The sequence below is a fragment of the Equus przewalskii genome, chromosome 27, assembly GCF_037783145.1.
Source record: "Equus przewalskii isolate Varuska chromosome 27, EquPr2, whole genome shotgun sequence".
NCBI lineage: Eukaryota > Metazoa > Chordata > Mammalia > Perissodactyla > Equidae > Equus > Equus przewalskii.
In genome coordinates this window covers 32,577,429-32,604,794 of record NC_091857.1, presented here as the reverse complement: position 1 = coordinate 32,604,794, position 27,366 = coordinate 32,577,429, and the positions used below count along the sequence as shown (strand labels likewise).

Genomic DNA, 27,366 nt, shown 5'->3' with positions numbered 1-27,366 from the left:
TGATGGCCATGATAAAAACTTTAAGTCTTGCAAGAAAAAAAGTTGTGAGTTAAACTCTCTAGTCCCTAACAGTCTTCCTCACTGCTCCACTGAAATAACTGTTTGTAGAATGTGACTTTCCCCATAATTTAAGGCTTCTTAGGAACATAACAAACTGCTACAGCAAACAGCTGAACTGCAGTCATGCCAGTTAAGATTTGCTGCAGCACATTATTAATAAACTTCTCTTTATTTGGGCTAGCCTGAGTAGGTTTTTACTTCTTGCCTTTAAAAGTGCTCTGATCAAATGAAGGAGCAGGCATAGCTTAGACACTTGAAAAACAAGCTGGCATTTTTTTTTTATTTTTTCCTTTTTCTCCCCAAAGCCCCCCGGCACACAGCTGTATATTCTTCATTGTGGGCCCCTCCAGCCGTGGCATGTGGGACGCTGCCCCAGCGTGGCCCGACAAGCAGTGGCCCGTCCGCGCCCAGGACCCGAACCAACGAAATTCTGGGCCGCCTGCAGTGGAGCGCACAAACCCAACCACTTGGCCACGGGGCCAGCCCCCAAGCTGGCATTTTTAAAGACTGTTTTGTGCTTCTGGTTCTGCACAGATGGAGTTAAGTATCTTACATCCTATTTACCTAACTGTAATAAAAACAAACAAACTTTGAACAAAATACATAAACCAACTATCAGAAAACTGAAAGAGGATGAAAAGAAGGCTATACTGGCTAGGAACCTTGGAACTTAAGGAAAGACCTGGAGGTGAGTTCCCCAGAAGTTTTTTATTTTTCATTTTATTCTGGCCTGGGCATTTGAGAAGACCGCAACCTGGAATGCCAAAAGTCTCAACTTGAATGAGAAAAGATAACCAAAAGACACCAAGTGGGGGATAATATGGAGGGTGGAATTATTAGAAAAGTATTTTAAAGCTGCTGCCTAAAAATACCACAACAATCAGCTATGGACGCTTGAAACAAACAAAAAATAGAAAGTCTCAACAAAGAAACAGAAGATACAAAAAAGAGCCAAATGGAAATTTTAGAACCACAAAATACAATCATTGAAGTAGAAATGCTCACTGATGAGCTCAACAGCAGAATGGAGATCACAGAGGAAAGAGGGACGCTGAAGACAGAATGAATAGAAAGTATTGAAACTGAACACACAAGAGAAAAAAGATCAGAAAAAAAATGAACAGAGTCTCAGAGACCACTGGGACAACAAAAGATCTAATATTTGTGTCATTAGAGTCCCAGGAGGAGAGGAAAAAAGAGTATAGGTTGGAAAAATATTTGAAGAAATAATGACTGAAAACTTTCCAAATTTGGTGAAAGACATAAATCTACAGATACAAAAAGCTGAGTGACCTTCGAAAAACATAAACCCAAAGAAATCCAAATGCAGTCACACAATCAAAGTTCTGAAAACTAGAGACAAAGGAAAAAATCTTGATAGCAGTCAGAGAGAAATGACACATTTCCTAAAAGGCAACAATGGTTCGAATGACAGCAGATTCTCATCAGAAAGGAGTGGCACATTTCTCAAGGGCGGAAGGAAAGGAACTTCAACCCAGAGTCCTACTTCCAATGAAAACATCCTTCCAGAATGAAGGAAAAAAACCAAAACCAAACTGAAAAGAATGAAGGTGAAATAAAACGTCTCAATGAAGGAACACTAAGAAAACTTGCTGCCAGCAGATCTGCACTAAAGAATGGCTAAATGATGTTCTTCAGACAGAAAAACGATAATGGTAGGAAACAGAGAACACCAGGGCTGATAAAAAGAGCAATTCAAAGAATAAATACATAAGTAAAAATAATATTCTTTCCTCTTGAGTTTTTAAATTATGTTGGTCAGTTGAAAGCAAAAAGTGGACCACTGTGTGGTTCCCAGTGTACGTAAAGGTAATATTTCAAACAACTATATCACACGAGAGAAGACAGAAGCACTGTAAATGCTGATACTAGTAGACCATGTAAATATGTATAGTTTACATATACTGTTGTCCCTGAGTAACCACTACAAAAAGCTCTATCAAGAGACATACTCAAAAAACACTTTAAATGTGTTACATCAAAATAGAATACTAAAAAAAATGTTCAAGTAACCTCAGGAAAATAGAAAAGGGGAAACAGAGGAATGAAAAACAAGGAACAAACAGAAAATAAATTAAATGGCATAGTCAATCCTAACATGCCAATAATTACATTAAATATACATTGTCTACACACATCAATTAAGAGAGAGAGATTGGTAGAATGAATTAAAAGAAAATGACCCAATTATATGCTATCTTACACAAAACTCACTTCAAATATAAGGATATAGTTAAGTTAAAGGTAAAAGGATGGAAGAAGATATACTACACAGACATTACCCAAAGGAAGCTGCAGTGGTTCTCTTAGTAGTAAACAAAATAGAACTCAGAGCAAAGAAAAGTACCACGGGCAAAGAGGAACATTACCTAGTGGTAAAAAGGGCAATTCAAGAAGAAGATACAACAATCTTAAATGTGTACGCACCAAACAACAAAGGTGTAAAACACATGAAGTAAGAACTGCCAGAACTCAAAGGAGAATAGGCACTGACAATTACAGCTGGGAACTTCAACATCCTTACCCCATAACTGATAGAATGCCCAGGAAAAAAGTCAGAAAGGATAGAGAAGAATCGAGCAATATCAACTAACAGATGCTAATCAACATTTATAGAACACTCCACTCAACAACAGTAGCAGAATACATATTCATTAAGTGTTCATGGAACATTCACCAAGATACACTATATCATGGATCATAAAACAAACTTCAACAGATTTACACACTACAAAGAATGTTCTCTGACCATAATGGACTCAAACTAGAAATTGATAACAGAAAGATAGGAGGAAAATCCCACAAACACTTGGAAAGTAACAAACTCCTAAATAAGATATGGGCTGAAGAGGAAGTCTCAAAGGAAATAAAACCAAATACAAAGAAATGAACAAAAGTAAAAGTACGTCATGTCAGATTTTGTGGGATACAGTTAAAGTATTGCTGAGAGGGAAATTTATAGCACTAAATGCTTACATTAGAAAAGAAGAAAGGGTTCAAATCTATAATCTAAGCCTCCACCTGAAGAGACTAGAAAAAGAACAAAATAAACCCAAAGCAAATACAAAATAATAAATAGCAGAAATAAATAAAATTGAAAACAAAAAACAATAGAGAAAAATCAGTCAAACTAAAAGCTGGTTATTTGAAGAGAACAATAAAGTTGATAAACCTCTAGCAAGACTGACAAAGAAACAGAACAAGGCACAAGTTAATCAATATCAGGAATGAAAGAGGGGATATGCCTACAGACCTCAGAGACATCAGAAGGATAACGACATTCGAATTACCATTTAAATGGGAATGCATAATGGGACACCCATTCTGGAAAACCACTGGGCAGTTTTTTACACAGCTAAATGTACATTTACCATAGGATCCAGTAATCATACCCTTGTGTATTCATCCTAGAGAAATGACAACTTAAGTCAGCACAAAACTCTGTACACGAGTGTTTATCAGAGGCTTTATTTGTAATAACCAGAAACTGGAAACAACCCAAATGTCCTTTAGGTAAATGGATAAATGAACTGCGGTACATCCATAAAATGGAATATTATTACTCATTAAAAAGGATCAAACTCTTGATACACCCATGGATGTACCCCACTTGCCTTTGGATGGATCGCAAAGGCATTACACTAAATGTAAAAAGCTACTCTCAAAAGCTGTATGACTCCATTTACATAACATTCTCAAAGTGACAAAATTGAACTGATGGAGAACAGAGCAGTGGTTTCCGGGGGTCAGGGTTGGGTGGAGGGTGTGACTATAAAGGCGGTGACATGAGGGAGTTGCTTCGTGGTGATGGAAAAGTTCTGTATCGTGGTTGTGGTGCTGGCTACAAGAATTTGTGTATGTGATACTTTCATACAACTAAACACACACACAAACATACACAAAAAAGAGTGCATGTAAAAACTGGTGAAATCTGAAAAACTCTCTAGTTGAGTTATGGTAACATTCCAATGTCGATTTCCTGGTTTTGATAATGGACTATGCTTATGGGAGATGTTATCCCAGGGGAAGCTGGACTGAAAGTACACAGGAACACTCGGCACTATTTGTGCAACTTCTCATGAGTCAGTCTATTTCAAAATATAAAGTATTAAAAGTGGTTTGTACACATAAGGCATATTTCATATTGCAGCTCCCAATAAAAACTAAATTCATGAGATTTTTCTTCAGCCAAGATGATCTATTTCAGAATCCCTAATTTTTTTTTCAACGTCTAATATTCCTTTCTTAGCTGAGTGATAAACCTTACAAGCTTAAGGAGTCCTTATGAGCAGAGAGCTGGAGGAAGCCTGGGCCAGAATCCTTGTACTACTGTTACAAGTTGCAGTGCCTCGTTTAGGCTGGCCACTTAATCTTGCTGAGTCCTCATTTCCCATCTGTGAAACAGGAGTAGCGCCCTGACTCCACCTACCTCAAAGGACACCCACTAAAGAACATGGCCTATTGTTGGGAGCCAAAGGGCTCAGATTTCACTCCAGGTTTTGCCAGTTAGCGGCAACACAACTTTAGGCAGGTGCTAATCTCTCTGAGCATCAGTATCCTGGTGTAAAAATAGAGCTAATGGACAATAAGAAAGACTTAAAAGATGGACAGTACCCCAATGGACCTAGGATGAGCCATACTCATTGGGCTTAAAGGGAATAGAGTGTTGCCTCTAGATCTTTCTGATCCCAGAGTCAGGGGCCTCTGTTGGGGGGTGATGCCTATCCCCCTCTCATTTTAGACAAACAGCATTTTGTCATTTTTTAAAATTTTAAATAATTGCTTTGGGCTTATTTACCAGTTCTTCTGTGATTGTCAAATGAAAACTCAACTAAATCAGAGTCAGGAAGGCCAGTAGGGGGAGCTCTCACGCCCTATTGTACATTGTTAGTTACCCCAAATAATGCTGAAGGAAGATTTCTCTAAACACCCAGCAACAGCCCAGCCAATGAGAGCCCACAGCTCAGCCAATGAGAAGCTGTTGCTACCCTGAACTGTTACTTTGTTCCAATGGACTTTCGTTTAGAACAGCCCCTCCCTGTTCCTCCTTTTGCTCTTTCCCTTGTCTCCAGATTTGCCCACGGTTCCCCATAGCGTGCACATACCAAATTGCAATTCTTTTGGCTATTCCTGAATAAACTTGGTTTAAGGGTAAAATTACTGGCGAATTTGCTTTTTAAGTTGACACGATCAATGTAAAATTTACGTCACTTTGAGCCAAGATGCATGGAGCTGCTCAGTTCCCCACCCTGTGCACATCGACCTCTTTTAGTGCTACTTGATGGTGCTATAAATCAAGGAAAAAGGACCCAGAAGGTATCCCAAAAGAGAAACACTAGAAATTCCCTATTCCTGCCTCTTATTAGGCCTCAACTATTTACCATGGTGTGCAACCTAGAAGCTTCTGGAAGCATCTACTCCCCTCACTTGGGCATCACTGCCACACAGGGACCAGTCAAGTGTCCCAAGACTGTGTCAGAGAACACTCTGAATTCTATCATCACAGGACCTCATGGAGGTTTGGCTTATCAACAGTCCTGGGGACAATGACAAGATAGAGGAAACTGTCAGTTAATAAAAAATTAAAGGGGGTAAAATGTTTATTTTTCTAACATAGTATTTTTAGAAATACAGCACTTGAGCTATCCAAATGGAGGATACTTATTTAGAGAAATTCCTCCTTCCCTAAGAGCACAAAACCCATCTCCTATTTAAGTCAGCACTATGCTGACTTTATTTTATATACAAATATATATTATATATACAATATAAATAACGTATAGAGTATTATATTGCCCCTACTTCTCTCTCCCTCTCAGAGGCATGGTTTCTCAGAATTGTTGGATGTTTAAATCCTGCAATGTCAAATTCTCCACACCACTGTTTGAGAAAGGCTGTTGTCTCTTCTTTTCCTGTTCTACACACCTAATACTGTCTCTTTAGCTTTTTTGGGCCTCAGCTCAAATTTTAGGGGAGTGAGTGATGGGAGATGAAAGAGAAGGAACAAGTATTTGCTCTCAGGGTAAGAAGGCACTGAAAGGATAGCTGGGTACACTGCTCAACATGCTCTCCTTTTTATTTTCCTCCTCTTGCCTCTACCGAGAAAGTGTGCTTCAGACCACCGTCCAGTGGCCAGGCGCATAAAGCACTGTCACGGATGCTGCGCACGAGCTGGAGGAAACACGACCCCTCTAGTTGTTCTTTCTCCTCTCCCGATTGTGCAGGGATGCAACAGAGTTCAGCTTTGCCTGCATTCAGCCGAAGTCTTTGGAGGGCTGCCATCGCCTTTCCTGGCATTCCTGGTCGTCATCTGATTGAATCAACCTCTTATGAATAATTCAAGAAAGGCATGCTACTTGTATTTGTCAATATCTGAATATCTGCTTTCACATATCTGAAGTACTCAAGATATTATGATGTGAAAATCTTATGTGCTGTACATGTTGAAATTGTGAGCTGAAGGATAAAGGTATTTTATACTGTAACTATAAAATATTGTCACAATTAATAATTGTGAAATCTGTTACTGTTTCGAACTGAAACAATAAGACCTCTCAAATAGTTAAACAAGCAGGGAAGTGGACTGACAAATAGTACTGATATCAAGAGTCATCAAGATGAGAAGAAGCACATGCTTTGTGAGCTGACAGATGTTTACCAAAAATTTTTTTAAAAGGGCAGAGTAAGAGATTTATATCATAATTCTACCTGGAAACAACCCAAATGCCCTTCCATTGGTGAATGGGTAAACAAACCACAGAATGGAATACTATTCAGCAAATGAAAAGGAATCAGCTACTGATAAATACAATAAAACAGATGACTCTCAAATATATTATGCCAAGTCAAAGAAGCCAGACTCAAAGGTTACACACTATCTAATCTCATTTATATGACATTCTGGAAAAGTCAAAACTATATGAACAGAAAGCAGATTGGTGGCTGCCAGGGGCTGGGGTAAGGGGAGGGGATGATTTCTAAGGGGCATGAGGAAACTTTCTGGGGTGATGGAAATGTTCTCTACCTTAACTGTGGTGTGGTTACAGGACTATATGTATTTATTAAAATCCACAGAACTGCATAACCAAAAGGGTTACCCTTACTGTATATAAACTATACCTTAATAAACCTGATACCCTCCAAAAAAATTTTACACCATAAGTCTAATATTTGTAGAATTGTTTGTTAAACTCACCTTCATAATATTAAACAAAAAATCCTTTGAGAATTGTATTAATTTTATTTGATCCCATTGAGGCTATGAGTCTTAAGGAAAACACATTCCTATTTGAGAACTCTTTTCTATCTTGTAGGAGGGCAAATTAAAAACAGAATGTCCGCTTTGCAGCTTCAACATTTTATAAGGAGGGAAAAAACCCTTCAAAATCATGTATAATATCCACAATAATTCATTTTTGAAACAGATGATATAGTGAGTACAAAGAAGAGAAAAAACTGTTATGGGAAAATTAGGTACTTCTCCAAAATCTTGCTCCTTCCCTGGCCTCAGTTAGTATTGTAAATTCGAAGTATCTTGACTATAGGAAGAATCTAGCAGAAGACTGCTGCGAAAGTACTGTCAGACTTTTAAAAACTACCTAATAAAAATTAATAGCATTATAAGAATTGATTTTTAAAATAAAGTTTCAGGTTTACTGACATAGAACTTTCCAGCTTCTTCTCCGATCACTCCTGCTGAGCACTCATTTTAACACTTGACTATTCTGCCAAACATGCTGTGGGCCCCTCCAGCAGCAGCCCATCTCAGCCAGGCGTGGGTCCGCCTGTGTGTGGGGATGGGCTGGGAGTGAGGGAGGTGGCCTTACCTTGGATCAGAGGGAGGTAAAGGTGGTACTGATCAAGTTCTCCACTGAAGACAGCAAAAGCCTGGCGCTTTAGCAGCATGGCTTTCTGCTCAGAACTTGAGAACAGTTTTAAAGAACTGCTCTGCATGTCTAGAATAAATACAGCAAATAAGTTTCACTTCGTGAGAAAACGACACTTAGAGGTAAGTGACAGAAAATTCATACTAGTGTAACTCCCATCTTCCCTGGTGAAAAAGCATCGCCTTTATTAAGTGAGGGCATATGGTTATTATTCATATTTATTTGTAAAAATACTTATTATTTAGTGATACTTAACGATAGGGTATTAGAAGAGGATATGAGCTGTACAAAAGTACTCCTAATAAATTATGGTAAACTTATCACTGGTTTCAAAAGTATTTCTCCACTATAAAGCTGTAGGAAAGGCTGTTAAGGCATTCTTGTCAATAGATCAGAACTGAAGGGCTCATTCATTTTGTCCCGACCTTGTGCACATCACGTTAGTTTGTGGCTTAGATGGCACCAGAAAAGGCTTGAGCAGGGTTCTGAAATATGTGCTAAGAGCTGATTATGATGGCATTGGTCCTGGAAAGTGTGACTTATGTACAGGTAACACAGAACTTACTCATTAAATCTTTAAACATTGTTTTCTCATGAGTCAGAAGATGGTCAATAATGGACTTCCAACTGGATATTAAAAAAACCAAAATTAATCAAATATGCAAAGGATGACAGTATACTTAAAAGCCTCAAAAAAGAACATGCCCCTTTAGGATCTATTAAAAATTGCTTTCTGAAAAGAAGTTAGTGAAAAGAATAGTTTTCATATACGAGAAAGCTAAGCAAAAGCTTCTCATTTACAACCTTAACGCGGGAAATGAATACTGGAATGAATAACATGGGAAATAATGAATACTTCCCAGCTTACAATAAAAGAAAATATAAGTCGTCAAAGTACTTTGGCATTTTCAAGGGTTGCCCTTGAATATGTGCGCACAGGATGATATTCATATACTTGTGTTGATGGGAAGAAATGGTGGGTAGTGAAGACAAAGACCACTAGTTTTCAAACGGGCTCCCCCAGAGAGCAAAAGAATTACAGGGTGAGAGCCACAGGGCTCTGGTGGTGGTTGGGCTAACTTTCAGGCCATACAAAAAAGCTGACCAATCTCTACCCTCTATCCCTACCATTAATAAAGACACATTAGCCAAGCCCGGGGGGGAGTCATGGAGTGGTTTTGTTGACCTCCAAGAAAAAGGCATAGGAAGTTGATCTCCCAGCTGTATCACAACGGATCTCTGCCGCCAGCGCAGAGCCTGGCCAGCTGCAAGGCCTCAGTAAGAACTCATGGAGCGTAAGCTGAGACATGGGATAGGAACACTGCAGTATCACCAGCAGGCTCTGTCATCTTAACATTGGTCAGGATAAGAATTACTAGACCAAGTACCACTGGAAGCCCCTATTATGTTCTTTAGGAATAATATGCTCTTTTAATTGAAATTCTTCTTCTTCTTCTTTTTTTTTTGGTGAGGAAGATTAGCACTGAGCTAATATCTCTTGCCAGTCTTCCTCTATTTTGTATGTGGGACATTGCCATAGCATGGCTTGGTGAGTGGTGTAGGTCTGTGCCCAGGATCCGAATCCATGAACCTGGGTCGCTGAAGTAGAGTGCGTGAACCTAAGTACTATGCCACTGAGCCAGCCCCCTGAAATTCTTTTTGTGAAAAAGGTGCCTTTGTATTTTCAAAAGACTTAATTCGTCTCCCATGAATACACACTTAACATATGAGCTTGTGACAGTGATGCCCTATGATTTGGGTTGATGCTATCTCTGATCCCACTTCACGTATGAGAATTAATTATGTAAACTGAAACACTTTTCCTCTTGAAGATTCAGAGCACGTTTTTATCAGGACAGCATTTCTTACTGCACACAAGAAGTGTCCATCTGAAAGAAAGCAGGGTCCAAGAATAATTCCAGGACTTCTTTCTTCCAGGCTCGTTTTGTGTAGGCATAGCCACTCAGAGAGCTCAGCAGCTGAGCGCCAGCCCGGAAACTGGGAGCGTTGTAGGCGCTAAATGGGGGAGTAAAGTAAAAGGGGTCAAGGTCAGAGACTGTCCAGTGAAGACCACTTGATGCTCTCCCATCACCTATTTTTCTACATTTGGGTGGGATACGTGGAGGACACAACATTACCTGTGATTGCGTAAGTAAGGAAAAACGTAATAGAGCAGGCGAGAGACCAATGGCACCGCTTTCTCTTTCTCATCGCTTCGATAAACCATGTCCAGGAGAGATGCCAGAACCTAAAAGAACGGGATCGCAAGATAACAGAAACCTTCTGAAGCAAGTGACAAGAAGAAATTTAGTTGTGAAGGTGGAACCTAACAAGAGAACTCCATGGTGCAGCTCGAGGCCAAGACTGACTGACGAGCTCACTGGCACCTGAGAATGGACCACCTTTGCAAAGAATCAGGACGGCAGTAACTTCCATAAGGGGTGACAAGTCAGCTGTGTGTTTACCTCTGCCAGGAGAGAGAGGGCTTGCACACTGTACACCGAAGGGGCAGATGCGGACACCATCGCCGAAGTGGCAGCAGCAGCATCTGCTGACAGAAAGAGCATTGGGTTTTAATCGTGGTGAGTGGGCCACCATTTATGCCCTCAAAGCACCACATGAACGTGAGTGGCTAGCCCCCACCTTTCATACTGATTATGTATATAAATATATGTTTGGTATTCTTCTCTGTTAACGTGTTTAATTTTAGCACCTAAGAATCTGGGTATTTTGATCAAATAAATTAGGATTGACTCACTGTCTTCCTCCCCATTTCTATTCTCATCATCATTTTTGGAACTTCAACATCCCTCGGGATGTTATCCTGGCCTCTGAGCCCCTTGACCTTTTCTCTTCCAACAATTTTTTACTCTGTTCCAGCTCAGCCACCCACTGTCACCATCATACCCTTGACCTCACTGATTTCCAAAATCTCCACTTCCGGCATCCTACTCTGACCACATGTTATCTTTCCTGCTCACTTACTCCTGAACTCTGCTCTGACAATTTCCTGACTCCTTGTACAGGCCTCCCATCCCTTGAGTCTACCACCTTAACCACCCATCAATCCCATCAATTCCTCCAGCCCTTCTGTTGTCTAATTCCCCACCTACACCCATGATGTATCATCTAACTTGCAAACATCCGGAACTCTTTCGCTTCTCTCTCCCCTTGAAGCACTCACCTAAAAAAATGCCCCGCTGGCTAAACTGAATGATGTGCCTATGTAGTTCTGCGTAGCTAAACGCTCTGGGGAAAACCAAACCACTATGAAACTGATCTCACTTTATTTCATGACCATGAATCTCAAAAGGACCTGATGCTACCAGATAATCCTACCACTTGTACCTCAGTGGTATGTTGGCTTTCTCACTCTCCAACATAATTCTTTCACATCCTCCCTCGATAAAACATCAATACCCATCCCTTCCTAGCTGATAACCTCACCTGATAATTTCATTGAGGAAATTAATGTAAACAAACGGGAACTCCCTCAGTCTGGCCACTATGAGTTACCATCCAGAACTTATATCCATGTTCTCAGCCTTGTCTCCTATTTTGATGGCCATGTTTCTGGCTCCTATTGAAGAACAATAATTCCATTTATGATATTAATCCTGGCCCTATGGCTGTCAAGGACTTTGCCTTCTAACTATCCTTTCTCTCTTGGGCATTAATTCCCTCCTCCCTGCTACAGTGTTTCATCACCATGCAAACATGCTTTGATATACTCCAATTTAAAAACAGACCAAATAAAAGATATTGTTTGGTCCTTTGTTCTGGTTGGTTACTGCCCTATTGACGACTAAGCTTCAAAGAGTTATCTATACTCACTATCTCCTCTTCCTCATCTCCCATCCTCTTCTCCATCTACTCCAATCAAGTCTTCCCGCCTCCAGTGACTTCCATATTGTCAAATCCAGTGACTCTGGCCTTATCTCACTCTACTTCTCAGCAGTCTTCCACTGGGTTCCTCCTCCCTCCTCTCGAAACACTCTCTTCTCATAGTTTCCATGACTCTATGCTGTCTTGGTTTTGCTCCTACCCCAGGGACCACTTAATCATTTTTTCTGGCTCCTTCTCTTTTCCAGACATCTCAAATTTAATCCTTGCAAAACCAAACTCAATTTCTCTCTCTAAAATGTTCTTGCTTCAGTCTTCACCTCAATAATTGCTTAAGCCAAAAACCTAAGTCATCCTTGATTGCCTTTTTTCTAAACCACTATATCCAATCCATCAGCAAGTTCTGTTGACCTTGCATTTAAATCAGTCCACCTTTCTCCATCGCCCTTGCCTCCAAGCCAACATCATCTCTTGCCCAAACTACTGGGAAATCCTTTTAACTGGACTTCCAGTTTCTGCTCTCATCTGATACAGCCCATGTTGCTCACAGCAATTGTTTTTTAAAGACTGAATGAGATCCTGTCACTGCTCTAAACACTTTAATGGCTTCCTGCACCAAGTGGGATGAAATTCAAGCTCCTAACCATGCTCTATAACAAGTCCAACAACCTTCAGCCCCCACTCTCTTCCTGACCTCTGCCGACCACTCATTAAGCTCCAGCCACACCAGTCTTCAGGTTTCTTGGTCTAAGCCCACTCTCACCTCAAGGACTTGCCATCCCTTCTGGGCAGTGCCTTCCCAGGTCTTTGTGCAGCTGCCCCCTTATCTTTCATTTCTCAGCACAACTGTCACTTATTCGGGCACGTCTTCTGGAACATCTAAAGTGACCCCTGTCCTACTCTCAGTCGCTGCCTCATGGTACTAAGAACCCCCCGAAATTCTCTCGGTAATTTACTTATTTTTTTGGCCCTTAAAAAATCTTTTATTTTGAAATAACTTTACATTTTCAGAAAAGTTGAAAGGAGCCCTTTGCTAATTTATTTTTTGATTATCATCTTCCACGCCCAGAGGCCCAGCTCATTTTGTTTGCTGCTATGGCACCAGTGTGCAGAACACAGTGTGTGCCACGTACCAGACGCAAATCTACACATAAGAACCTGCACATCCACTGCATGCATACAACTTTAAGTGGAGAAATATACTTCACTTTGAAGCCTCATTCTGTATCATGCTTTATATGGCCAATATGTACACTTAGTTTGTTCAAGACTGAAACATAAACAAAATACAGTTATGGTCTACACTTGGGTTTTTTGGTGCTTTATAATTTACTAATTAAGTTTTATTGAGAAGCTCAAAAATCACCTCCAGCTTTGGAATTCTATAATTTTTTTTTTGGTGAGGAAGATTGTCTCTGAGCTAACATCTGTGCCAATCTTCCTCTATTTTATATATGGGATGATGCCACAGCACGGCTTGATGAGCGGTGCATAGGTCTGCACCCGGGATCTGAACCTGCAAACCCCTGGCTGCCGAAGTGGAGCACACGAACTGAACCACTACAGCACCAGGACAGCCCCTATCATTTCTTTTTTTTAAAAAAATCTAGTAATTATTTTACCACAGTAGTGTCTTAAGGTTAAATGTAATTTTTGCACAAAAGCCAGGCCCAGTAACATTTGACTGAACACAGCCAGCACAGCTGCACTGGCGGTGGAGCAGCAGTGTAATCCCTATGATAGTATGTACAACAGAAATAACTGAGGGCAAGTTAGCCAAGGAGAAGCAAGAGCTCTCTTTCCCTAGAACCACAACTACAACCACAACCACAGCCTGAGAAAGCATAATTGTTGGTTTATATTAGCAAATGACAGTATACCACTTATAGTGTCTTCATTATAGAGTAATTACAGTGTAATTATTTTTCTTATGCAAACCACAACACTTCCTATCAAACAAATACGGCAAGAGTAATGGATGGGGGTACCACAGTTTGTCTGTCTAGCACACCACCCTTCCTCCTCCTGGGAAGAGAACCCCGCGTTCAGGTGGGAGCCCATTTCTCGTGGCTCCAGTGCACCAGCCCTTCTTCCCGTCCTCCGGGTCAGCTGCATGGCCCGAGAGGAGCCAACCAGAGTCTTTGCATGGGACTTGACTAACCTCCTCTGAGCACCTGCTATACCTGAAACCAGATACTGACGCCTGGGCTTTTCACTTACGTGAGCCAAAGTTTTTTATCTTGTTGTTTTATTTCTGTTAGTCTAAAATAGATTTCTGTTACTTGCAAGAGCAAAGAGTTCTGACTTCCTGACACTTCTCCCTTTGTATATTAAAAAGCACAAATTTAGCTTTGGTTCTGCTGCTGTAACTAGTGTGAATGTTTATGACAGAAGTCAGAAAGGCTAACGGTTTCGAACATCGACTCTGTGGTGGGTACTCTGCTATGGAGTTCATACTGAGAACTCAAATGCAATTTTTTGCCCCTGTGATAATAAAACTGAGACCAAATCTATTTTCTCGTCCGTTGTTAAGCAATACTGGGACTGGGCAGACTTTCCTGTCCCAGTGTTAAATAATACTGAGAACCAGCAAAAATAATTACTTGCTCCAAGATATACTTAATCCCGAAAGAAAAACTGTAAACCAACTACAATGGCTTACTTATGAAAACGAGCAGTGTGCTCACCCAGATTCACTTCTGGACCCTCACCTGTGCTGCGCCCAACCATCGAGAGGTATTTTATCATTAACTGCCTGATCCCCACCAGTTCTCCACCTTGAAAGATCTGCCACAAATGGCTCAGCCACGGCCCTACAACCCTATACACGTGCTCCCCCAAGGCCCCCCGTGAGACACTCCTGCCACTCTAAGTGTCTCCCTCACTGCAGTAGGTCTAATAAGCTAAGATTTGCTTCATTGACAGATTTGTCTGGTGGCCTTTGGGACACTGGCAATCGACAATCTACACTATTGAATTTAATCCAGACTCCTCAAGAGGACCTGGCTGATGACTGATCCTTCGAGTAAACACACGCGTCTCTTTTGCAAGTCTCCCGACTATTTTCATAGAGAGCCATAACATCATAATGCTGCAGTCCGCCTCGTCCACGCGACCCCCATTACAACATCTTCACACTTCTGCCGACGACTACACACAAGGATCACTGAAAGGCCAGGGCGTGCTAGTCGGAAATGAAATACACGACGTAAACTGCCTGACAACAGTTTGTTGGTTTTCTAAGTTCTCTCTCCAAGGTTCCACAAAAAGGAAAACATGCATTCTCATACTCTTTTTTCCCCGCACAGCTTTCTATCACTGAGTCTATGCAAATTATCTTGGCAAGTTACTTTCCTGGCCCCCCACCTAGGGCTTAACACAGTGGCACACGTCACTCAGGACACTATCAGTGAATCCTGTTGTTTATTTGTGAGAAATAAAAACAGACAGTTTATTTAGGAAAAATAAAAAATTGGACCCACTAGCTGGCAGCGAGAGTTATTTTCTGACCCTTCCACACCTACCATACAAATCTTCCTCGGCGTCAGATTCCTCCAGAGAGATCTGAGGCTGGGCCTTCACTTCCAGGTTTCTGCTTAGCCAGCTGGTTTGTTCCAAGGAAGAGCCAGCAATGTTCCCCACAGCTTCCAGGATTCTCTGAGTGACTTCCTGAGAGCAGTAGGAAGAAAGAGGAAAGAAAGTTAGTTAAGGAAAAGAAACTTAAGTGCCTGAAACAGCCCCATCCAACAGAAATATAATGCAAGCCACAACTGTGAACCATATAGGCCATATTAAATTTTCTACGAGCCACGTTAAAAAGTAAAAAAGAAACAAGTTAATAATGTTATCCAAAATAGCATCAGCATTTAAAAATTATTGATGAGATTTTACAGACAGGAATGGAGGAAGTTAGACCTGAGAACGAACACCAATCTCAGATCTGATTCTGCGCAGCGTTCACTATCTACGACATCCTCTGAAGACGGGCAGCTCCTGGAACACTAATAGTCTGTCCAACGCTTTCACATACAGACCTGAAGGTCTTTTTGATCCTTCTTGCTTTCTAGGTTGGGGGTTCTTGTGACAAAATCATTCAGCATGCTGTTGAGAGACAACCAACTTTAGACTCAGAACGCCCCAGAAATAAAGTAGGTTCCAGCAGAAAAATACAGTAACGTGAATGCTGGGACACGACAGATACCTGAGAAGCAGAAAATACCCAGGGGGAGCGAGATTCAACTGCACGGATTCCTTTAACACACCCAACAACGAAGGAAAGTTCTCTTGTAAGGCTGTGACTGGGAGCCTGTTTTTAAAAAACATAGGAAAAAATACCCAACCGTGAATAAGTCAAAACAAAATGTGTACTTATTATCATTTTTTGATCCAGTGGTTGAGAAGCAGAGGGAAGATGGCATATCTGACTGATCTGTTTGTTCTTTTTAAATTAACACATACACAAGCTCCATTTTGGTATTCTGGCAAGAACTTAGTTTGGAGACCTGAAATCCTGCTGCTGACAGGTCAGATGCTTCCCGTTTCCTCGTCTATGAAATAAAAGCCTTAGTCTCTCGGCCTGTCTAGCTCTAACGTTCAGCTTCCCTGGTGCTGCTGGTAACAGAGACAACTGCTCGAAGGTTGCAAAGCCTTGGGTCAGGGGCCGCATCCACCAGGAAGCTATCTTCAGCAGCTCTCCAGTCAAGCCCCACCAGGCATGAGGAGGATTCAGATTGCTGCTACAAAGTGAGGCCACACAGCACAATCCGCTGCCGCTCAGCTGCAGCCAGAGGGCCCCAGGTTCGAGTCCTGGTCCCCAACTTCCTGCCTCCTGAGTGACCTCGGCAGTGCCTCCTCTGCAAAAGGAGGACAACAGGCATCTGACCCACAGCTGCTGTGAGAGCTCAGACATCCCTGAGACCACTGTCACAGACGCCTGTGTTACAGTACTTATTAAGCTATCATGAGGAGACGCGACCAGTTCATCTTCAGCTCCTGGAGGAAAGAACAATGATGCTTATGGGTGAAGGGTGAACAGCTGGTCTGAACTTAACCCCACACTCAGGGACTCCCGGGGTCATGACCCTCGATTTACCTTCCTGCACCTTCAGCATGTGGTGAGTCACAATAACCACACAGAACATGAACTGTGTGAACCCAGGAGCCTGCACCTAGCTGTCAGATTTACTTATTGTGAAACTCCAGAAACAAATGTGAGGATATGAAAGCTTCCTTGAGAAGGTGTCTGTATCACCTTCATCCTCATTACGGCAACAGAGAATGCCCCACACGGTGGAGGGGTTTGGGAGCTGCCCCTGGGGCGTGCCATTGAAAGCTGTGAACGAGGCCCAGTCAAGTTCCTTCTCATCCGTGGAGAAATGCCTGGAGAATCTGCTTCAATACCTCCTGTCGCTGAGACTGCTGAATATGGATGGACGTTAAGCTCATAAACCCAAGCAGAAGCCATCCAGTAGAACACAAGGGATGTAGTGAGGACAGCACAAAAAACAAACACACCTCCTTTTTCTAAAAGAGGTCTTGAACGCATTCCTTTTCTCTTTTTTGGTATCAACTCAATGTGAACTGTTTCTTTTAAAGTTTACCAAGCCTCACATAAAGCTTTGCTAACACAGAGTGTTCAACATACAGCACACGAACTGAGAAATGTCAGATTAGGTCTCTGGAGAAGGATGAGTAAGATCATCAGGGCATGCCCACACCTCAGGAAGAAATCAGGACAGCGTTAAGGTATTTATGAACAAAGGCTTTCCCACAGTCAAGAAACACAATCCAAGTAATTATTTACAATCATTGCAACAGCACCCACAATTGGGAGGCGCTTTGAGGGGCTGCATTACCTCTGGATGAAAGCATAGCAGAATTGCAGCACGGGGATATCCACGAGGGGCGACTTCTGCAAATTAAAGTGAAACCCGTTACTCCACACTGGTAGGAAACGGGCTGAAAAAGAATTCAAATACAAAATGAAACAGATTCTACATCCTAACAAAGCTAAGGTTTTTAGCCAAAGAGTCTTTCAAATGTAATAATAAACATGAAAGTTCCCCCAAGGGTAACAACAACAAATGTATCCTAGGAGGTCTCAAATCATCAGGGCCCCATCAGACTGCCAGAGCCATTCCCTCTCTGTTTGCCGGCTTCCCATTCCAGGCTTTCAGCAAGCATGTGGGGAAAATGCGGCATTATAACCGAAACTTCCCAAACAAACAGCGGCCAGTGTTGACCCTCATGAGCGCATGTGACCAGCTACAGGCAGGAGACAACAAAATATTTTAACTCTTAGCTCAAGGAATGCCCTCAAACTCAGCCCAGACGACTTCCCTAAATTCCAAGTGGCTGGAATTACTTGCAAACTGGTTTTCAAAACACACATTTTTTTCCCTCCTTGCTGGTAAAAAGCTATTTGTAGAAGTTATCCAAGTTGAGCTAATTAAATTAACCACAAAATGTAATTTAGTTATCTGAGCAGCCAAAAACCAGTCAGCCAGGCACGATCTAGTTTTTTTTTTGGCCAAGACAAGACCAGAAGTTGCAGATATTTGTGGAAATTCAAATAACGTGAAGGAACAAGACCTAAAAGCACCTGTTGTGTGTATAAAAGCCGGCCCAGCGCCTTCTCCCAGAGCACAGCTCACCTGTGGGTCTGCATCCTAACGCCATTCCTAGGGGCTGACCACCGGCGTGGAAGGTCAGCTTCCTGACACCTGAGACTTGCTCAGAGTCATAAACACAAATCCACCAGGGATCTGGCGGCCCCTCCATCCCCACTCCTCTCTTCCAGCATTACATTACTTTAACACTGACGTACAAGAGTGACAAGAGCGAAAGGCAACAGGACTGTCAGGCATTTGAGGGAGACCCAGGGGCGCGTCTGATAAACCGTGTGGAAGTTGCCTGTGTCCACTTTACACCTGAGTCCTTCAGCACATCATACTCTGGCTTCATGGTGTTAATTTTCAGGCTGGCTTATCTGCTTTTCCCAACTAGGATACAGGCTGAGGAAGAGCAGGAACAGCCTCACTATTCAGGATTCCCCACCACGGATGGACACAGTTGATTTTCAATCAACATGCGGAAGGAAAGAAGGTGACCAGGGCCCGGGGTCTCACTGACTGGTTAGAAGCCCAAATGGGGCCAGGCCTTCCCAGCACAGACATTTCTATCCTGAGAGAACGTGCAAGAGGCCCTTTCAGAGGAGGAGCCCCAGACGGACAGTTCCCCTCCAGGGCAGGAAGAGTTATAAAAATGGCTTAAGATATTCTTGGTCAGTTTTCTCACTATAGGGTGAAAAACGGCCGAAACCATTTCTGATTCCAGGGTTCAGCCTCTCCTCACCATCCTGAGCATAATGACCTTAATATTTAAAAATTATATTCCTTTTATTTGTTATAAAAATGTTTTACTATGGTAAAATATACATAACAAAATTTACCACTTTAACCATTTTTAAACATACAGCTCAGTGGCATTCAGGACACTCACAAGGTTGTGTGACCATCACCACCACCCATCTCCAGACTTTTTTATCTTCCCAAACTGAAGCTCTCTACCCACTAACCACTAACTCTCCATTTCCCCCTCCTCCAGCCCCTGACCACTACCATTCTAAACCAGAATTTCTAAACTAAATTAAACTGTCTCTATGAATTTGACTACTTTAGATGCCTCATATAAGTGGAATCATACAATATTTGTCCTTTGGCGTCTGGCTTACTTCACTCAGCATGTTTTCAAGGTTCATCCATGTTGTTGCATGTGTCAGAATTTCATTCCTTGTTAGGGTTGAGCACTATTCCACTGTATGTGTAAACTGCATTTTGTTTATCCAATCATGCGTTGATGGACACTTGGGTGGTTTCTACCTTTTGCTATTGTTAATAATGCTGTCATGAATACTAGTGTACAAATATCTATTTGAGTAAAACCATATATGCCTTTTTTTTTTTTCTGAGGAAGATTCACCCTGAGCTAACAGCCATACCAACCTTCCTCTGTTTTTCAGTATGTGGGCCACCAGCACAGCATGGCTGGTAACATAGTGGTGTAGGTCCGTGCCTGAGAACTGACCCTGGGCCGCTGAAGTGGAACATGCTGAACAGTCCCACCGGATTATAGCTTGTAATGATCACTTTTTCCATTCTACTAATTTCATTTAAGGAATTATTCTTAAATTTTTCCTATCTGCACAATTTTAAATCACCAGATAGAAGGCAGTTATTTCAAGGCTGAAATAAATCACTGGTTTCTATCAAATTAATTAATTAAGAACAAAACAGCTCCTACACTTTCAATGAGGAGCTCTGCCTTGATAAAAGCAAAACCTCTAAGGGCATAAAAATATTAAACCTCAAAGTCTGTTCTGTTTCAAGACCATTGTGCATAACTGAAGAAGCTCTCTGTGCCTAACAGTCCCCCTCAACTCCTAAGCAGAAATTGAGCAAAAAAACCTCTGAGAGCTTCATGGTTCAGCCACATCACCTGTCAAATGCCACTGCTTTCACCACAGCAACACGAAATCTCTTCTTTCTCAGAATGTCTAGAATGAGTTATGTCCTCTGACACGTAATTTCTGCTTTTATAAAAACGACAGAAATTTTTAACCTGCCCTTTGACTAAGATGCTCTCCTTGGCCTGACTCTAGTCAGGCTCCTCTGAATTCTCTTCTCAACTAGGCCTCAACATCGTCCTGTGAGGGCTAAAACTTTCAGACAAACAATTTCATCCGCCTCCCACACTAAGAGACTTGCACAGACTCCAGCATGGTGCCCAGCAGCTCAGGGCCCCGTCCCTAGGATGATACCCCACCCCTCAAACCCCGGCGGGAGGAAGCTCCAGGCTGCCACAACAATTTGCCATTTGTTCAGCCAAGATCCAGGAGACTCCTGATCTCCTTTTTTCAGAGTGTTTATTAAGAAAAGTGTACAGTTCTAAATCCTTCCTCTGTCCCTTTGAGATATGTATGCATCTCCCACAACCCAGGAATGCCTTTCTCAAGGACATGGGAGCCATCCCTTTGAAATATCATCATCAAAAAAAGACAGGGCCCCCGTCTCCTTGTCTCCGTGGGAGTAGTTTCCCTAAGCACCAGCTGGCAAACCCACACGGTCTAATCACACTGACAAATGCCCCTTCCCACTTTCTTGTAATGTTCCACTTTCCTGACTTTGCTGGAGTTTCCCCTCCCTACTCTCTCACCCTCAGGTTAAAATACCCAGTTACCTCTGCACACCTCGGAATTGAGCTCAGCTCTCTCCACCACCGCAGTACTTACTGAATAAAACTGGTCTTCACCACCTTTAACTAGTGTCTGGCTTTGCTTATCTTTGACGCCTTCTAGGCTGCGACCTCCTGGAGGCAAGTGCCATTTTCTCTTTCTAAAGGTTTTATTCACTTTGGCACACAGGGTACTTGATGAGAACCCGTGTACCGGACAGGGCGCCCTGCAGCAGGGACGTAAGGACGAAAGACAGTCCCTGACCTCAAGTGGTTCCCACCTTAAGAAGGCAGCACAGAAGCCTATGAGGTACACAGTCTCCCCAAAGCCCAGTAAGAACACCTCCCTTTCACAACCACCAAAATTCCTAGTTGCTCCTGAGACCTCTATTTCCTTCCCAAACACAATTTATAAGATAGGAGGTTACGAGAAAGCCACGCATTCATCGGGAGGGTCCCCAGGCTCCTGACCTCGTCCCCTCGAATTTGTGGCGGCCTCTTCACCACCTCCTTCACCAGCTGCAGCACCCTTTCGGTCTGCAGGGTGCTGAGCGCACAAATCAGGTCGACGAGGGTTAGCTGGGATGCACTCGCTGCTGGGATGATCTGTTCAGGAAAAAACAATTCCTTTAAAGTATACAGAAAGAAAACAAAAGAGTGATACACAGAAAGTGTTCTATAATAGTTGCCCCTGGAGAAAGAGATTTGTTTTAATCTTTTAAACACATATATAAATGAGGACTGGGTAAAGGACTCCCTTGGTGGGAATAAAGAGCCAGTTATGCATTTAATCACAATAACGTGTCAGCATCTGAATAAAAGGTGCACTTGATGATGGGGCAGTAACCCTGGTGTTTTCGAGCTTAGAAAGCATTTTGGAAACAGGTATACTTAATCTGAAGGAAACAGGCTAGCATTAAGAGACAGCCCCAAAAGTATGAGGAAGTAAGAGAAACAGATAAATCAGGTTCACCCTAGCTGGCCTTGGCAGGAAAACCCATGTGGGAGGTACATTTTGATGACTGAAATCTCCATAACATGGTCACATGCACTTGGAAGTATCAGGTTCATCACCAGGACAGACTCCACAGGTGCTAAGCAGGGTGACCTGGGCCACCAACCTCTCATGCCTCCTCGAGGAAAAGGAACCCATGTTGGGCACTGAGCTAGTGTTCAGTGGGTGGGACAGACCTGGGACAGACCAGGTACAAGGTAGGAACCTGGATGGTCAAGAGAGGGAACAAAGGAAGAGGTGTGTGTTGGTTTTGCAGAAATGGGTAAACCAAACCCCTGGAGCAGTGAGTGGAGAAAGAATGCGTGAAAAGCAGATTGAAGTTATTTTCAGGGATAGAAATGTGATGACTTAAGTTTTTAATAAACTTTTGTTGAGTGTTACTATCATCATTATTTTTTGCTGAGGAAGCCTTGCCCTCAGTTAACATCTATTGCCAATCTTCCTCTTTATGCCTGTGAGCCACCGTGACAGCATGGCCACTGACAGACGAGTGAGTGGTGTAGGTCTGTGCCCGGGAACTGAACTCGGGCCATCGAAGTGGAGCACGCTGAACTTAACCACGAGGCCATCAAGGCTGGCTGGTGAGTATTATTTTTATAAATTGAAAAAGCATATGGACCCTGGGTGACAATGATGCGTCATTGCAGGTTCACTGATAGCAACAAGTGGATCGCTCTGCAGGGATGTTGATAACAGGGGAGGCCACGCATGTGTGGGGGCAGGGGATGCACAGGAAACCTCTGTACCTTCCTCTCATTTTGCTGTAATCTAAGACTGCTCTAAAAAAATACTGTCTTTTAAGAAAAATGGTTAAAAAAAAGCTCTAAGATGGTACTACAACCAGGGAAGGGCCCTGTAGGGGTGCTCCGGTGCTCACCGGTGGGATCATGAACCATTCCTTGAGCTGGGTGGTAGGCTCATGGTGGTTTTCTAATTCTTTGAAATGTACATGTGATATACATTCTCGTACGTATGCTATTAGATATTAGATTTAAAAGGTTAAATAGAAGCACTAGATATTCACCATAGAGAGATCAGAAAACAGAAGTCAGGGGTGGGCTCCCCTCTCCACCCACCCAACATGTAGTTCTAGTTGTAATCAGATGCAGCCAAATTATCTTGTGCAGGGGCCGGCCCGGTGGCGCAGTGGTTAAGTTTGCACATTCCGCTTCTCGGCGCCCCAGGTTCGCCACTTCAGATCCCGGGTGCGGACATGGCATTGCTTGGCAAAAGCCATGCTGTGGTAGGCGTCCCGCATATAAAGTAGAGGAAGATGGGCATGGATGTTAGCTCAGGGCCAGTCTTCCTCAGCAAAAAGAGGAGGATTGGCAGTAGTTAGCTCAGGGCTAATCTTCCTCACCAAAAAAAAAAAAAAATCATCTCATGCATTTGAAATGGTGAAACTACTTCAACAGCTTCCGTTGTCGGCCTCCCATGTCCCCTTTGATTACACATTACTCTGGCATTTTGGGCAGAGTAATAAGTTTAACTATTACTTTCGTTCCCAAATGTTACCTTCATCTTACTGTGACATTTCACCTTCTTTCTGCTCCATACTGCTGCAACGGCGGCCGTTAACTGATCTCCGAGATGGGCTGCCAAGGGGTTCAAGAAGTCCAAGATTTTTTGTCGTATGGTCTAAAAAATGGAAAAAAGAAGAGTGATAGCAGAGAAGTCCGGGGCTGTGGCATACTGTATACTCCACCACATCTGTAAATGCCGGGAGCAGGCGCTGTGTCGTCTCAGCGTTCCCAACACCGTGCTCTGGGTCACGGGGAGAGGAGTTGGATGCATGAGAATGTGTGATGCACGGTGGGGAAGCTGGGTGGACAGGGGATGGTTAGTGGAGCTGAGCAAGAAGAGACTCTGGGGAGACAATAAACATGCCCCTCAAGGAGCCGTGAGCGGGGCAGGTGCTTGAAGGAAGCCCCCGAATGCTTTGCAGAGACAAGAGAGAAAGGGAGGACAGTGGGGCTGGCGCTGTTCCCATCCTGAAACCCCCCAGCCTAAGTTTGTCTCCATCAGCCCAGGAAGGGCTTATACTCATTAGGAAAGAAGTTTTTCAATTTCCAGAAATTAGTATCATTCAACTAATTTTATTATGTGATTAATTTAAAATAAACCCACAACACGGCCCTGGACATCACTCACCAGCCTCCCTTTTGCTACACACGGATTTGTCTCCGTTCCTGGAACCTGCCATGTTCCTTCCTCTGTAAATCCTGGTGGTCTCCCAGCTTCTAACACCCCTCCCCTGGTCAAATCCTCTCACCCTGGGGTCTCGGCTCAGCCACTGCACCTCAGGAAGGCCTCTCTGGCCCCCAGATCAGGCCGGGTTCCTTGCACATGCTGTCAGGGCACCCTGCATTTCTTTGTAGCATTATCATCATTGTTTTTAAATTGCCAGTTAATGTCTGTGTCTGCCATGAGAGCAGGGACTTCCTCTATCCTGTCCACCAGCCTATAATCAGGGCCTGGGCCACAGCAGCAGGCACGCAAATGTCTGTGGAATGCATGAATTTACTGAGCGCTATGTCCCCACGGCCTACGTTGAGCATCACGTTAGACACAAGTGAACATGGGACGGAGATGTCTTCCCATTCCACCATGTTTTCTGCTCTAGAAAGATGACCAGGGATCCCAGCTCAAGGCCTTGGGTCCTTCAGGGAGGGTTAGGGTTAAGTGCTCAATAAATGTCAGCCATCATCAAAATGAATCTTGCCATCAGCCCCTGAGGCAGGATACTAACAACTCATTTAACAATCAGACTCTGGGGCCACCCTGTGGCTGAGTGGTTAAGTTCATGCACTCCGCTTTGGAGGACCAGGGTTTCGCTGGTTCAGATCCTGGGCGCGGACATGGCGCCACTCATCAGGCCACAGTGAGGAGGCGTCCCACATGCCACAACTAGAAGAACCCACAACTAAGAAAAATACACAACTATGTACCGGGGGCTTTCGGGAGAAAAAGGAAAAATAAAAATCTTTAAAAAAAAAAATTGGACTCATTTTGGATGAGGAAGCTGAGGCTCAGAGAGGTTGAGCACCTAAGGGTTTTCTGAACCCTTTTTAGAGCAGGTTCCTGTAGCAGCTTGAAATATAGCAGATTTCCCTTGGAGGGCACCCCTGAAACTGACAGAACATTCTGGAGGCCACCTGTGCATCACAGTACCTAAAAGCGCACTCACCTGGGCATCAGTCTGCCTGGGTTAAATTAAATCCCAGTGTTGCCACTTATCAGATGTGCAGTCGAGGGCAAACTCACTTTCTCTATGCCCCAATGTCCTCACCTGTAATCTGGGAATAATAGTACCTACCTCGCAGGTGAGGACTAAATACTCTAGTAAAGCACAGCACTCTGGATAGTGCCTGGCATCGTGCCTCCAAGTGAGGAAACCACAGCACAGAGAGGTTAATGAACTTGCCTAAGGTCCCATAGTGTGGCCGAGCAGAGAGCTGAACTCAGGCAGTCTGGCTGCCCTGCTCTAAACCACCCCACTCAGCCCAGGAAGCTGGATGCCCATGTCAGCCCTGAGGCTGTGCCTGGCACCAGGGGTGCTCAGTGGACGTGAGACACAGCCAGGTATTTCTGAGCCGCCACATGTGGCAATCTGAGATTGAGTCATGTGCCTGGAAACCTTCCAAGGCAGAGACTGTTACAGCCGAGGGGGAGTGGACTACAAAGGTTCTGCATTATACGCTTCTGGTTTAATAAAAAACTGAAAGATACCGCAACATTCCACCTTGACGTGCCCGTGTTCAAGGCACCACTAAAAGGCAGGACATAAGAAAGAAGCTGTCTTGGTAGAGGAGCTTGAGAAATAGGTAAGGACTTTCAGCACCCTGCCGGGAACGCCCAGCGACTTTATTTTTAGCTAAAAAAAGGCGGGGAGAGGACAAAGGGGGAAAAATAATAGGCTGAAAACCACCCACAAAGGCTTTCTTTATAGCAACAGAAAACTTATTCTAATAAACTGGAGATTTCTCCTTCTGACTTACTTCTAACTTGGGCTGCATCGAGCACACTGTTTGATTATTTACCTATATACTCCTGCACGTATTTCTTTTTCATGGGACAATACAAGACAAAGGAAACAATGCAACCACAGAGGAAGTTCTCTCACTTTGGTGGTTTTAAAGTAAACGGAAGAGGATCCCTTCATGGCTCCAAGGAGATCAATGGGTCTCTTCTGAGTCTCCTCCTTTCTGAGAACATTCCAGAGAAGGGCCATGGTGTTAACAATCCGGGGCAGCTCTTCCAGGATGGCATTCTTGGCATTTTTCAAATTAGTAGGATCACGTACGGCAGGGGTCTAAAGATGAAAATGAATGTGAGACTCTGCGGCAGCTGTGGCACCGTCCCCTTCTGGTGAGGACAGCGGTGCTGGGGGGACGAAGTCTGGGCTGTAGCACTCTTCTGAGCAAGACCCACCTGTGGTGGTCTGGAAGCAAAACGCTTCCCTGTGCATTTAAAACCCAGGGTTTTCTTTCAAAAGAGGATGTCTGTGAGTCTGAGGCTCCACGTGACAAACTCTTTCAGTCACTCAGCCACAGCATTAGCTGCATTCTACAATTTAAATTCCAGATAGGGTAGGGCAATTAACAGCTAAATGTCTTCCAATACAGACTCATGAACACCATGAGGTCAAGTAAAAATACACGGGGGGGGGGGGGGGGTGAAGATTACTTTTTATCCTATTTAGTTACTTAGTTACTGATGAATAGGCAAGGGCAATAGGGGCCCAGAGGGAGTGCCAGAAGAACAAAACCACAGGGCTGGGGCTGGCTCTGTGGCCAAGTGGTTAAGTTCTAGCGCTCCGCTGCAGCGGCCCAGGGTCCGGGTCCTGGGCGTGGACATGGCACTGCTCGTCAGGTCACGCTGAGGCGGTGTCCCACATCCCACAACTAGAAGGACCTGCAACTAAGATATACAACTATGTACAGTGGGGGTTTGGGGAGATAAAGCAGAAAAAAAAAAAAAAAAGAAACATTTATCAGGGGCTGGCCCCGTGGCCAAGTGGTTAAGTTCGTGCGCTCCGCTGCAGGCGGCCCAGTGTTTCGTTGGTTCGAATCCTGGGCGCGGACATGGCACTGCTCATCAAACCACGCTGAGGCAGCGTCCCACATGCCACAACTAGAAGGACCCACAACAAAGAATATACAACTATGTACCAGGGGGCTTTGGGGAGAAAAAGGAAAAAAATAAAATCTTAAAAAAAAAAATTTAAAAAACAAGAAAAAAAGCAAACCACAACTGCATTACTTACATACATATATTTGCATGCATAAATTTGCATATATATTTGCATTA

General features: G+C 43.3%; 1 protein-coding gene across 4 annotated transcripts in view; it reads right to left on the bottom strand.

Annotated features, from left to right (window-relative positions):
- Positions 1 to 27,366, bottom strand: part of DOP1B (DOP1 leucine zipper like protein B) — a 97,896-nt gene that overhangs the window by 5,456 nt on the left and 65,074 nt on the right. For 2 of the 4 annotated variants that reach the window (XR_011533855.1, XM_070597454.1), the window contains exons 21-32: positions 26,180 to 26,368; positions 23,572 to 23,694; positions 21,513 to 21,647; positions 17,666 to 17,721; positions 16,012 to 16,116; positions 15,845 to 15,911; positions 15,335 to 15,479; positions 10,433 to 10,515; positions 10,106 to 10,215; positions 9,837 to 9,983; positions 8,533 to 8,594; positions 7,908 to 8,036 (exon numbers count right to left, since the gene is read on the bottom strand). Coding sequence is in view for 2 of the 4 variants with exons in the window: in XM_070597454.1 (XP_070453555.1) it covers positions 7,908 to 8,036; positions 8,533 to 8,594; positions 9,837 to 9,983; positions 10,106 to 10,215; positions 10,433 to 10,515; positions 15,335 to 15,479; positions 15,845 to 15,911; positions 16,012 to 16,116; positions 17,666 to 17,721; positions 21,513 to 21,647; positions 23,572 to 23,694; positions 26,180 to 26,368 (1,351 nt within the window). In the remaining 2 variants the exon portion in view is untranslated. Of the gene's footprint in view, positions 1 to 7,907; positions 8,037 to 8,532; positions 8,595 to 9,836; positions 9,984 to 10,105; positions 10,216 to 10,432; positions 10,519 to 15,334; positions 15,480 to 15,844; positions 15,912 to 16,011; positions 16,117 to 17,665; positions 17,722 to 21,512; positions 21,648 to 23,571; positions 23,695 to 26,179; positions 26,369 to 27,366 lie in introns of all 4 variants that reach the window. The other 2 variants (XR_011533854.1, XM_070597455.1) reach the window with 1 other exon arrangement.